General features: G+C 37.3%; 1 protein-coding gene across 13 annotated transcripts in view; it reads left to right on the forward strand.

Annotated features, from left to right (window-relative positions):
- The window catches only part of NAV3 (neuron navigator 3), a 944,477-nt gene that overhangs the window by 797,709 nt on the left and 133,524 nt on the right, over nt 1-13,244 (forward strand). For all 13 annotated transcript variants that reach the window (XM_067697415.1, XM_067697414.1, XM_067697416.1 and 10 more), the window contains one exon: nt 4,603-4,722. In XM_067697415.1, coding sequence (XP_067553516.1) covers nt 4,603-4,722 — 120 coding nt within the window. The remainder of the gene's footprint in view (nt 1-4,602; nt 4,723-13,244) is intronic.

Genomic DNA, 13,244 nt, shown 5'->3' on the forward strand with positions numbered 1-13,244 from the left:
CAGATGTTCATGGCAGAGTTGTTTGTAACAGCAAAAAATCTAAAAACAGCTCAAATGTCTGTAATAGTCAAACAGATAAATAGACTAGTGTGCTTGTAAAACAAAGCTGTATAACACTAACATTAAAAATGCAATAATACATATCGAGATAGATGATTTGCAAAAATGTAACTTAGAGTGAAGGAAATAAGTCACAAAAGAATATATACAGTGTGATTCAATTTATATGAAGTTCACATGCATGAGATGCTAAACAGTGTATTTTTAGGAATATATGCCCATGTGGTTAAACCGTAAAGGAATGCTTAACACAAAATCCAGGGCAATAGATATCTCTAGAAGGGAGGTTTAGAAATGTAGGACTGGAATGAGCCTATATGGTCACTGAAGAAACTGGAAATGTTCTCTTTCTGAAGCCAGGTTATGGGTACATGAAAACTGATATTATTTTTTAATTATTTAATGTGTACTGTTACATTTTATACTCTTGCAAAAATATGATGTATTTAAATATGAAGCTTTTTTTGAAAAAGCATGGAGTTGCTGTGGAGGTGGAATTGTATGTATTTATGTTGATTGAGAAAATGAGATTGAATAGCATACAAAAAGAAGATGTTTATAGTTTCTTCCTATTTCAGTGAATTCCAGACATAATGAGAACAGTGATGTTGATTCACAGGTCTGAACAGACTCCATCCTGTAGTAATTGAGGGTGGTGAGTGACATGAAGAAAGTCACTTACCTAGATTGTTAACTAGGCGGATGGTGTGTTTCCCTATAACTGTATTAGTATATACAAAAGGAGCATGAGCTTTAGTGGTAAAGGCAATATATGGTCTGTTTATGCTGTATTTGAGGTGGTTATGGGAAATCCACGCATCTGTGCACAGGAAGCAGTATAATATCTCATTCTAGCGCAGGGTGGAGCACTATGGCCTGGAAATATTAATATGGAAAACACACACCTAAAGAAAATGTGCCAAAGTATGCAGTTTTTCTACAACAGAAGGAAGACGAGAGATGGCAGTGGAAGGGAGGAAGAGTTAGAAATGCTCTGGGAGACTGTTGCGTTTTTTATGTGAATCATCTTATAGCTTATGGAATTTGAACGTGGCTAAAATTATCCTAAGACTTCCATAGTTTGAGAGATTTTACTTTCTGTCAGTAACCTTCACAAATTTCCTTTGCAACTTTTTGTTTGTACCAATCATCCTGTGACTATTACGTCTTAAACTCATCTTAGCTTATGGTTTAGAAGTTCAGGTATAACATTATTAGGAAATCTTTTTTTTAAATTTTACATTATTCCTTCAAAATGATCTCCTAACATTTATATTTCCTGGATTGTAGCAATTTTTTCTAGAGGAACTATGAAATGCATGTTATTTTAGATTTTTAAATGCTTCAGAAAAACTGAAAAGAAGGAAGAATTTTCAAGAAAAAAATTTAAATGAGAAATTTGCTTGTGTGATGCCCATATATATTTTTCAAATAACAAACTTTTCTGTTATGAAAATGCCCTACCAACATTCCAACGCGACAGTGTCTGTAAACAGAGGAAATAGACACTGATGACTATTTTTGGTTCAATTAATACCTGTTGTAAACTTATTTGATATTACCTGGAAAATCCCAGGGTCAAAGGAAAATGAGTATCCTTTGAAATGCTTCCTAAAAAAGTTGGGTTTTTTTCTTAATTCATTGAAATTTTAAAGTTGTTTTTTTCTTTGGAAAATTAGTTTTCAAAGCATTTAACCTTTGTCTGTAGAACTTACTCTTCTGTAAGCACTGAATAATTGAAAGCTTATGGTTCTAATAGAAGTCATCTTCCATCTTATTTCTTGTTTACATGCATCACCATTATGGCTAAAGTGCTGAGATCTGCTGTCATGGTTTCTTCCTGCAGTGGGGAGGCCTTTTAAATTCAGCTGAACAAATGTTTAATATATTTGTTGGTACCAAACTATATACAAAACACTTCACTAAACACGTTTAGAGATACACCAATGAATAAGACAGACCAATAAGATGTAAAACTTAACATGTATACATTGTTTTAACTTCCTCCTGAGGTTAAGTTTAGGATCAAGCATATTGATAGTTTTTTTAAAAAGGAGTCTCTCACTTATCTGGAGAGAACATTTCTGCCATCCCCAAACTTTTAAAACACAGTTTCAGGGCTTCCCTAGTGGCGCAGTGGTTAAGAATCTGCCTGCCAATGCAGGGAACACGGGTCCGAGCCCTGGTCCAGAAAGATCCCACATGCCGCGGAGCAACTAAGCCCGTGCGCCACAACTACTGAGCCTGCGCTCTAGAGCCCATGAGCCACAACTACTGAAGCCCACGCGCCTAGAGCCCGTGCTCTGCAACAAGAGAAGGCACCGCAATGAGAAGCCTGCACACCGCAACAAATAGCAGCTCCCGCTCACAGCAGCTAGAGAAAGCCCGTGCACAGCAATGAAGACCCAACACAGCCAAAAATAAAATAAAATAGAAAAATTTTTTAAAAAAATTCAAAAGGAGAGTGAATGAGAAAAATGTTTTTCACTAAACACTTTATCAGGAATTTCATATACTTCACCTTAAGAAAAGAAGCAATAAAAATATTTAGAAGTGGGCTTCCCTGGTGGCGCAGTGGTTTGAGAGTCCGCCTGCCGATGTAGGGGACACGGGTTCGTGCCCCAGTCCGGGAAGATCCCACATGCCGCGGAGCGGCTGGGCCCGTGAGCCATGGCCGCTGAGCCTGCGCGTCCGGAGCCTGTGCTCCGCAATGGGAGAGGCCACAGCAGTGCGAGGCTCGCGTACCGCAAAAAAAAAAAAAAAAAGATAAGAAATTGGAAGTAAGAGTAAACAATAGAACACTGACAGCATCAATATGGCAGCTGACAAATTAAAAAGTACGAAGGACAAATATCCTTTAATCTTTAATTGTCTCATTTAGTATCACTGTATATGATACAGGAAATTGATGCTCATAATCATGAATTAGTTATCAAAAAAAGTTGTCATATCTAGTATTCCATTTAAAAGAGTATGTCAGTCTTCAGCACATTTTGGAATCAAAGTACTCTCTTTTTGTTCTAATTTTGGTGGGATTAAATTCTTTGGTTATCAGGAAAATTAACCATGTAGAGTACCTTATGAGGATAATACAGCATGACTTTTTGTTTTGTGTATAAAATTCATATATTTCCTTTTAAACATATGTTGGGAGAGACTTTGTGAATAACAAGTCACTATTATTTATAGGGTTCTCATATTAAGAGCTTTATGTATTTCTCCTTTAATTACCATAATATCTATCTTCAGTAAATTTTATTCTTCGCATTTTGAGGCAGAAATTGAGGCACAGTTTAAGAAATTTGTTTAAGGTCCTTCAACTAATAAGGACAGAATTTACTAATCATGTAAGCAATTAGCCAACTTCATAATCGTAATTTTAACTATTTGGTCGATCTTTAATATGGTCATGATTAAATTTTTTATTCCAAATAGTGAAATTAACTCGAATTTGTTTAAGCAAATTGGGGATCTTATTACAAGGAAGCAAGGATATCTCCTAGAACCCCAGGAGAAGTTGTGAAGCTGAAACCACATGGCCAAGTGTGCTTTTTGTGCACCTGTGTCATTCTTCCTACTTTGCTGATCAGCTTTCTCTGTGCCTCTGCATCTGGTGAAGATAAATACCCAAAGCTCCTGGGTTTTCATTATCATAAACTCTTTGCACATAGAAAGACTGATGAGCTATCTGTTAATCCCATTTCTCAAGAAAGAAACATTTGATTAGCCCCACATGGGGTAGGAGATTAACACCTGTTCTAATCCCCGATTGCCAAGAAAGGATTATCAAATAGTCACATGACTATGGGAGTCTACCAGCCCTGTGTGAAGATGGTGGTCCTGTGATAGCAAGGAAGTAGTTCTCAGAGACAGGAAACGGGCAGGCCGTGTGGTCCTTCAGTTCAGACAGCAGTGCATGGTGGTTAAGGTCATGGTTTCTGAAGCTGACTTTCTAGATTTATTCTCAATTCTGCTGGGACTGGTTGAGCGACCTTGTGTAAGTCCTTAACCATTTCGTGCTTACTTATTTTCTTTATCACTAATGTGGGGATAGTAATGTTATTACACGTAAACTATATAGAACGGTTCCTTACAACATCTTAAACATTTAATACATCTTAGTAATTATTTTATGATAGTGGTCAATTGCTGTATATATTTTATTTATCAAATAAATTAATCTAATTTTAAGATTACTCCTGTGACCTTCAATGCTTCAAAGATAGTGTTTACAAAATGAAATAATCATGCTCTTATTTTGCTAAGAGTTACATTATCTCTAAGTCTGTTCAAAATATTGATAACAAAGCGGAGAAAAAGGAAGATCTTATAATTGGCTAGTTACTTGTTGCAGTAAGGAAGATTAATTTCCTAATAAGATTTTCTAATACTTCCTGGTGAGTAGAATATTCATATAGAAAAACTATAATAGAGCATATTTGCATAATTATTAAAAATTTTGCACACCGTTTGTTTATTAAGTTAAATTATACAGCTGAGGTCAATTAATTTTCTGTTGATTAATTAGGCATTTATTTTCAGGTACATGACAGATGGAGGGCTCAACCTGTATACTAGGAGTCTGAACCGAATACCAGACACAGCGACTTCCAGGGATGTCATCCAGAGAGGGGTTCATGATGTGACAGTGGACGCAGACAGGTAATGTCATCAGCATATTTGATGGTGAGGAATGCATAAAGCAATTTTATAAATGAGATCCTAGGAGTTTTACAGTATTAAACCAAAGGACTTTTTATTTTGATATAATAATTATTTTGGAACATTTTGAAAACTAAGGTGTTTTTGCTTACAAGACTTTTAGCTCTGTACACTGAAAGAAATTGCATTGCTGTTGAGAACATTTAACAAATTTCAGGTTACATGGTGGCAAATTTTAATATCTGCCAAAGCAAAATTATAAACATAGACTTCTGTTCCTTACTTGAAAAGAACCCTGGCTGATAAATTCCTTTCAATTCAGATGCTCTCAGATCTACCTGGGGGCTAATGACATAAAGATGAAAACATAATTGTAATTATCAGGTAAAATAAGTTTGATGCTTTTCTTGAGGGGTTTCTTGAAAGCATACAACTCTTGCTTTAAGCTAATCTCTTTCATATTTCAAATTGCTTACAGGTTTGTGTGTTTCATATACTTGTTATTATTTTGCTGGGAATTGTTTTGCAAATTTTATCAGAATCACTGCTGTTTGACAACATTGTCTTTGTGAAATAATGTTGTAAGACATATTTCTGACCTGATTTTGCCCCCTCTTCACTCAGAATTTTTAATTTCTTAAGCAGGAAGGGATTGCCTATTTCCAGAGCTACTGTATATCAATACCTAGAGTAGTTCTTTAGTTCAACATTTATGAAGGGGACGAAAGGGTAAGACCTAATGTGTCCACATTCTGAAATAAGAAATGTGTACAATTCATAGTGCATTTTAGTATAGCCAACTCCAAAGGCTAGGCAGTGAATTCTGATATTCGTCGTCAATTCCTCCTTACTCAAATGCTGTTGATGTTTTAACTCCTGTCGGCCAGCTCTCATCCTGTATATACGCTAGTCTCCGAGGCTGTACACAAGGTGTCTGTGTGAAGCATGTGGTTACAAAAGGCTTATGAAAAATTTTGCTCACTCCACCCCCCACCTGAACTATTCTTCAACTGTTTTCCCTCGCTGACTCTCACTAACTTCAAACACGATGGACTTCTGCTTTCACATTGATGCCTCCTCTGCCTAGAATGCCCTTTTCTACATTCCTTGCATTATTGCCTCCATCATATTTCTGTTTCAGCTTAATGTTACCTTCTTAGCGAAGTGTTTCCAGAGTAGCTAAGGTACATTTCATTTCCAGTCACTTTCTTTCCCATTATCTTATATTATTTTCTTCAATGTACACATCACTCCTAATTATTGTTTACATGTTTATTTTGTATCTCCCCCATTACAGTGTAAGCTCAGGAATGCAAACTTTTCATCATATTTACGATACATTGAGCTTTTAACAAATGCTTGTGGAGTGAATGAACAAAGGAATGAGTATAGGCTATATATTCATATAGGCTAGCAATAGCATCCAGTTGACTAAAGAGACAAATAAGACTGGGAAAAGAGACAAGATACTGCAAGGATATTATGTAAGAGAGGGAACGAGTTATGTGGGAAAACAGGAAGGAGTGATTAGAGGGAAAGAAATCCAAAGTGTGGGCCACATTTTGAAACTAATGACCAACTCATTGTTGGCTGACAGTGGAACACATTAAAGGAGAGGACAAAATCTGTTGGTCTTTGGGAAATGAGATTTACGACAGCAGAAGCTAGGAATCAGTACAAAGGTGACTGACTCTGGAGGCATTTGGGATAACCAGCTCTCCAGGCTCCAGATTGGAGCTGGGCTGAGGAACCTCAGACCAACGGAAAAACCCAGGTATTCAACTAATAAATTGGGACCCGCAAAAGCCATAGTTCTTGAAGTGTGGTACCGGGATCAGCAGCAGCAGCATCACTGGGGAACTTGTCAGGCATGCAAATTATCAGCTCCATCTAAGACTCGCCGAACCCAGTGTCCAGCCATCTGAGCTTTAACCAGGCGATTCATGTATACACCAAAACTACTGAAACACTATCTTAAAATGAACAAATAGATGCCAGGCCTATGAAAACGTAAACATTTAACATAAACATGTAAACATAAAAAATAACATTTGGAAAATTTTACTTCATTAGCTGTGCTTTGTCAAGTGAAAGAGACTATCAAAATAACAATGGCATTAATCTTTAAATTAGATCAAATAATGATGTGTTGCACCTGAAATAAATTGTCTCAGATTCAGATTTTGAGAAGTATGTAGAAGGTTTTTGAAAGAATTATGTAATTTGAGGAATACAAAAACGCTTTGGTCACTTTTATGTATTAAACAGCAATAGGGTTATAGTGAAAATCCTACTATAGGAGTTTTAGGATTTTCTCTTTTATTATAGCTAAATCTCAAGCTCTTTTAAAATTGTATATTCAGAAAGTGATTCAAGATGTTATTGTTTTAAAATGCATAATCTTAGATATTAAAGTTGTGAAAGTCCTGTTAATTTATAAAAGATAACGTTTCATAAAATTTTCTTAATTCTGATAGCCATTCCAAGTAGGATTGACAAGAATAGCTAAAGGTACTGAGAAGTCCTGCAGTTTAAAATAAAACCTGCTTAACTTTATTTAATTCATTGCTCCTTAAGTTTTTTTCATCGATTCCCCCACCTTTTCTCTATAATGATAATTTGTTCCTATAATGTTTTAAGAAATGCTCATTTAGCCTAATGCTCTCATTTAGTGGATATAAAAGAGTGAGGAGTTAGGTCTTTTACTCCTGTACTTCTAGTTTCCCAGCTACCTTAGTCAAGGTTTTTAAAAAATAATAATATATAATGTATTAGTGATTGGTTCATTTTAGCAAATCGGTAAATAATAGGGCTTACAATAGTTCACTGATAAGAAAGCTTAAATGCAAAAAAAAATCAGCAGTGTTTTCATATTTCTTAGATATTCTTTCTAAAAGGTATATCAGGGAAAAATGCACTTATATAATGGCAAAGTACCCAGCTGGCTAGTATGGCAATGGATTTGAATTGTTCGTGTTGCTGTAGTGAAGGTTATATGCTCCCCTTTGATCAACTTCTGGAGAAAATGTGATGGGCAATAGAGAATAGCTGAATTCATCTTCTCAGCAGATTGAAATGGCCCCAAAGAAAAGAGGAGGGCTTCCAGCAGCCAACTGTATTACTCAAAGACATTGCAGAACAAAAGCGGGGCATCATTTCGAGAGGAACTTGGGTTTGGTCCGTATGTAGTACTCTGCTCGGACTGCCATAACAAAGTACCATGGACTGGGTGGCTTAAACAACAGACATTTGTATTCTCACAGTTCTGGAGGCTACATGTCCATGATTACAGGGCTGGAAAATTCATTTTCTTATGAGGGCATTTTTCTGGCTTGCAGACAGCCACCTTCTCACTGTGTCCTCACATGGCCTTTTCTCTGTGCTCTCTTGCAGTGAAAGACAGAGATCTTTAGTGCCTGTTTCTCTTCTGATAAAGACCCCAGTTGTATTGGACTAGCCTCCTCCCACCATTATGACCTTATTTAACCTTAATTACCTCTGTAAAGGCACAATCTCCAATATGGACACATTGGAGATTAGGACCGCACCATATGAATTTGGTGGTGATGGGGGATGAAGGGACGGGCATAATTCAGTCCATAAAACTGTGTAACTCCCGGGTGGTTTTATCCTTGGAGATATAGGTTCAGTGTCTCTATAAGTGCTGGATTAAAGTAGTGAATGTATGTATTATGCATATCATAAGCCCAGACCCTACAGGGATCAGGAACATCACATGAAATGAGTGAAGCAGAAGAGACACATGGTAAACATGGCCAGTCCAAGTGGGCATCTACCCTCCACTGTAGAGGTCGCTGCCTGTGGAAATGCACAAATGTAGAAAGGAGGGCTGAGGATTGCAAACCATTTGATTTTTTTAATTTAATTTTTATTTTATATTGGGGTATAGTTGATTTACAATGTTGTGTTAGTTTCAGGTGTACAGCTAAGTGATTCAGTTATACATATATACATTATTTTTCAGATTCTTTTCCCATATAGATTATTATAGAATATTGAGTAGAGTTCCCTGTGCTATGCAGTAGGTCCTTGTTGATGATCTATTTTACATATAGTGGTGTGTATATGTTAATCCCAGACTCCTCATTTATCCCTCCCCCACCCCCACATTTCCCCTTTGATAACCATAAAGTTTAGCCAAGAGTCTAGACTCTTTTGAGAACTCTCCGAGTTTTTAAGTATTGGTAACTGTCTTAGCACATCTGTGAGATCAGTAGATAAAGATACACGTTTTTTTCAAGTTAAAGATACACATTTTTTTCAGTCAGATAATCTAGGAAATCACAGAGAAGCTTATATAAAGCAAGAAACCATGAACATTCTCACATATGGTCATGTAAACTTCCTAGGTCCATTAAATTTTCCCAAAGAAATACGCTGGTGGTGATACCTGCTATACAGAATGAGAATGCTGCCACTCATGAGAAGCCTGCCCGGCAGGTGCAAGGAATTGTGGCAAAACTAGCTAAGCATGTTTCTAAGTTTTTAATACAAGATAAGACCAATCTAAGGTCTGTATCCCAGCCATAGCATCACTCTGGAGGCTGTGAGGCCTGTTATGGCAGCAACTATAGTTAATTTTGTTGAAAACACTCTGAGGATTAACACTGTGCAGGCCAAAAGCTCATTTGGATCGGTGATGCAGAGAGAGAAAACAAGCCTTGAGAATGAACCCTTGACATTTAACAAGGGAATAAGGGAAGAGCAGTCATTGAAGAAGGTAGAGAAATCAGCTCTAACACAAAGGTGAGGACAAATAGGGTTAACTGGTACTTTGAAAATGGAGAGAAGAGGGAATAGGCACCAGTGTCAAATTCCCTGGAGAGGTTAAGTTAGGTGAAGAGAGTTTATGCCAAAAAATAAAGTAAAATAATATGAAGTTTCACATTTGAGAGGTAAAGTTTCCTGGATGATTTAAGCAAGCTGTAAGTCATTGCCTGAGTGACTAGAGTAGAATGGTCATAGAAGTCAAAGTTCGGTTATGCAGATGATTTATCCAGGTGGCCATTAACTCATGATGACAGAATGAGTCTCAAAAGAAAGGAAGACAGGGCTTCCCTGGTGGCGCAGTGGTTGAGAGTCCGCCTGCCGATGCAGGGGACACGGGTTCGTTCCCCGGTCTGGGAAGATCCCACATGCCGTGGAGCGTCTGGGCCCGTGAGCCATGGCCGCTGAGCCTGTGCGTCCGGAGCCTGTGCTCCGCAACAGAAAAAAAAGAGATGAAGACAAAGCTCCAGGTACCAGTCTTTATTGAATACTGACAAATTCCTCAAATTGCAATAATAGATTTCACCAGGTCTATTCTGGATTGTCTATTACATTGTTATCTAAAGTATATCCTTAAATATAGTGATTGCTTATTTCAATTATAAATGAATCAATTTAACTATTCATATTTTTACTTATTTTTTGCATGTTTAGTCATGACTTTTTGAAAATATAAAAACAATATATCATAGAAATTATTATTGTATTGTATTAAATGACAGATTGATTTCATTTATGATACTATAATCGAGAAACTAAGATCACAGCTGATGAACGAGTTTACAAAAGACATTAAGGATATCATATTACATGCCTCTAGATTGTCAGTCATTATAACTTACTATATTGAGGGAGGTCTAGTTCCAAGCATCTAGTCATAATGAATCCCCTACTGGAAGAGGAAATCTTTTCTCTTAGGTTTAGTGGTTGGTGGCCTGCAAATTACTCTGACAGAAAAACAAGAGGCAAATTTTTATACACATATGTATGCAGGAAATCACAGAAAGATGTGATTTAAGGGGAGATGGTTAGAAATTGGGACATCTTCATAGGGAAAAGAGGGCAGGGAGAAGGACACTTTTGGGAAAACAAATGACTTTCAGGAAAGATAAATGGGACCATAGAAGAAGAGATGGGCGATATGATCGTTTTGTGACAGTGTCTATTTGGGCAGTTTCTTACTTGGTGCCCTTTGTCTCTGGTGATAGAAGTCAGTCCTGTCTGGTGTGAAGCTCCCAGGGAGGAGATTTATGACAGTTGAATTCTTTGGGGAGACACTTTCAGGCAGACAGGGGGAGTTTAGGAAGAAAGAAAAAGCTCTTTGCAGTGGTATATTTTGGATCCCTTCACCCTAAATCCACAGTTTTCATCAATGTGTAGAAAATTGCACTGCCTCTACAAAAAGGCTCAAGGAAAATTCTCATAAAATCAGGTGGGGAGTCATTTCTAAGGGTAGGAGGCCTTTGGTATTTTCACGACTTCTCCAAACAAGAGAAGTGAAGGCAACTGAGATTCCTCCCAAGCCACCAAGCAGATATCTCCAGAGTCTGAATTCATGATGCTTGTCACTAGTTTATGTACACTCTAATACTTCCTTCTATTCTGTGTTGATTTATTCCCGCATAATCACAGAAACAGTATATTCCCATATCTGAAGTATTTTCTTCATTAGCTTACTGGCTTTCCATAGTAATGAAAAGCAAACACAAAACAGATTAATAGGCTGAGATTAAAGTAGTTAAGTAAATATAATTATTCCATTTTATAATTAAATGGCCTGCCATTTTGGCCCTCCTTTCTTTAAGTAGGGAGAGATGACTGCAAAACACTGGAGAAGTGGAAAAAGTTTTATTTGCCCCCCTCAACTTCCCTTTGGTACCCTGCTCATCTTTGCAGGCTTATGCACTGGTGCTAAACTTCTCTCCTGTGTCCTGATTCTCAGCATTACCTGACCTCATTGTGAATAATCTTACAAACTTCCAATACTTTTAAGTAACACCCCTCGTAGAATTAATTCACACTGTACACATGTGAACACATTGTGTGCACGTGTACACAACGTGTGCACGTGTATTGAGACCCTGCTCTCTGCCAAGTTCTGTGCTCAATCCTGGGGGACCCTGTACTCAAAGGTCTTAAATTAGAAGGGCTTTTTAGGCTTGATTAATTTAAAATAGGGATTAATGAAGCCTAAAAAGCCATTGAGATTCAAAGGATACTTAGTCAATACAACTAGCCCAAGTTGTAGATATTTTTGATTGGGATACCTTTTAGTATTTTTTTTTTTTTTTTTTTTTTGGCGGTACGCGGGCCTCTCAGTGTTGTGGTCCCTCCCATTGCGGAGCACAGGCTCCGGACGCGCAGGCTCAGAGGCCATGGCTCACGGGCCCAGCAGCTCCGCGGCATGTGGGATCTTCCCGGACCGGGGCACGAACCCGTGTGCCCTGCATCGGCAGGCGGACTCTCAACCACTGCGCCACCAGGGAAGCCCTTTAGTATCTTTTAAAACATACATACAGGTGGCTGTAAGTTTTACCACCCTTTGTAAGACTGCCCCTGATATTAAACTTGGCCATGGCTAAACTTTACCATTACAGAATACATCTCCCAATAGAGGAGATGGTCCCCAGTACTCTTATTTATGAAGTAGTTTTACATTATCTCCTTCCAAAACAATTTGCTTATGAATCTTATGAAGATGGTGATGATGATGTTGAAGACAAGGAGGAGTCATGGCTGTTACAGTAAAAATAGCCAGAGTATGTCTCTGTATTGAGGATCGAGTAGTGCAACCAACATACCATACTAGTTAAGTACGTTGTTCTATTTTACCTTTATGGCAGCCCTGTGAAGTGCACTTTATTACTGCCGTTTTATAAGTGAGGCAGACAGTCCTTTGATCAAGTAACTTGCCTATAGACACTTTGTTGATAAATGGTAATGGTTGGATTTGAATCCAGTTCCTGTACTCTTACTGTTATTCATAAAATTATTAATATGGATACGGGTTTTATCATGCCTGGATAACATACTCTGATTTTTAAAATTATTTCAGTTGTCCCTTTCTGGCTAAACATACCTGTAAAATATGAATAGATCTTTCTTATTCAGCTTCGTAAATGTTGGTAATTTCCTTCAGCATGTAATCATTTTCTATTTCTACTGCAGATTGTCAATAAATGTAAAAACACGATTGACAGAACAATATTTTCACATGCATTAGAGCTTCTAAAAGGCTGGCTAGTTTGTTAATCAGTAACGCAATTTAGCAGTCTTTTGTTCTTTTATGCATGTAAATCTATCCTAATCTTGAAATCTAATGTCTTTTGAAATATCTATTTCTAACAGGCTCAAGGAAATAATAGAAAAATGGAAAGGGGAGAAATATGATTCATCCTATATACAGAAAAATACTAATAAAAGTGTACTTATATGAAGGGAAAAACAATGTGGACCTTTTATATTACATGATTTTTTTGTCCTACAAAGAGCAATAAAATGGGAGAGGTTTTTGTCAATGAACTTAATTGTTTAATTTGATTTAAGAGTTGCATCTATACATGAAACAGTTTTTTTCCCCCTTCAAAAGCTACGGATGAATTCTTTTTTTATAGGCTAACTAATGGGGTGAGACATTCAACTTGGGATCATTAAACTGAGGTCTTCCGGCTGGCAGCTGATAAATTCTGCACCTTCCTCATTTCAGCTGTTTGAGTGGGTGGCATGGACATATT

This window comes from Pseudorca crassidens, chromosome 11 (genome assembly GCF_039906515.1).
Source record: "Pseudorca crassidens isolate mPseCra1 chromosome 11, mPseCra1.hap1, whole genome shotgun sequence".
Classification (NCBI taxonomy): Eukaryota; Metazoa; Chordata; class Mammalia; order Artiodactyla; family Delphinidae; genus Pseudorca; species Pseudorca crassidens.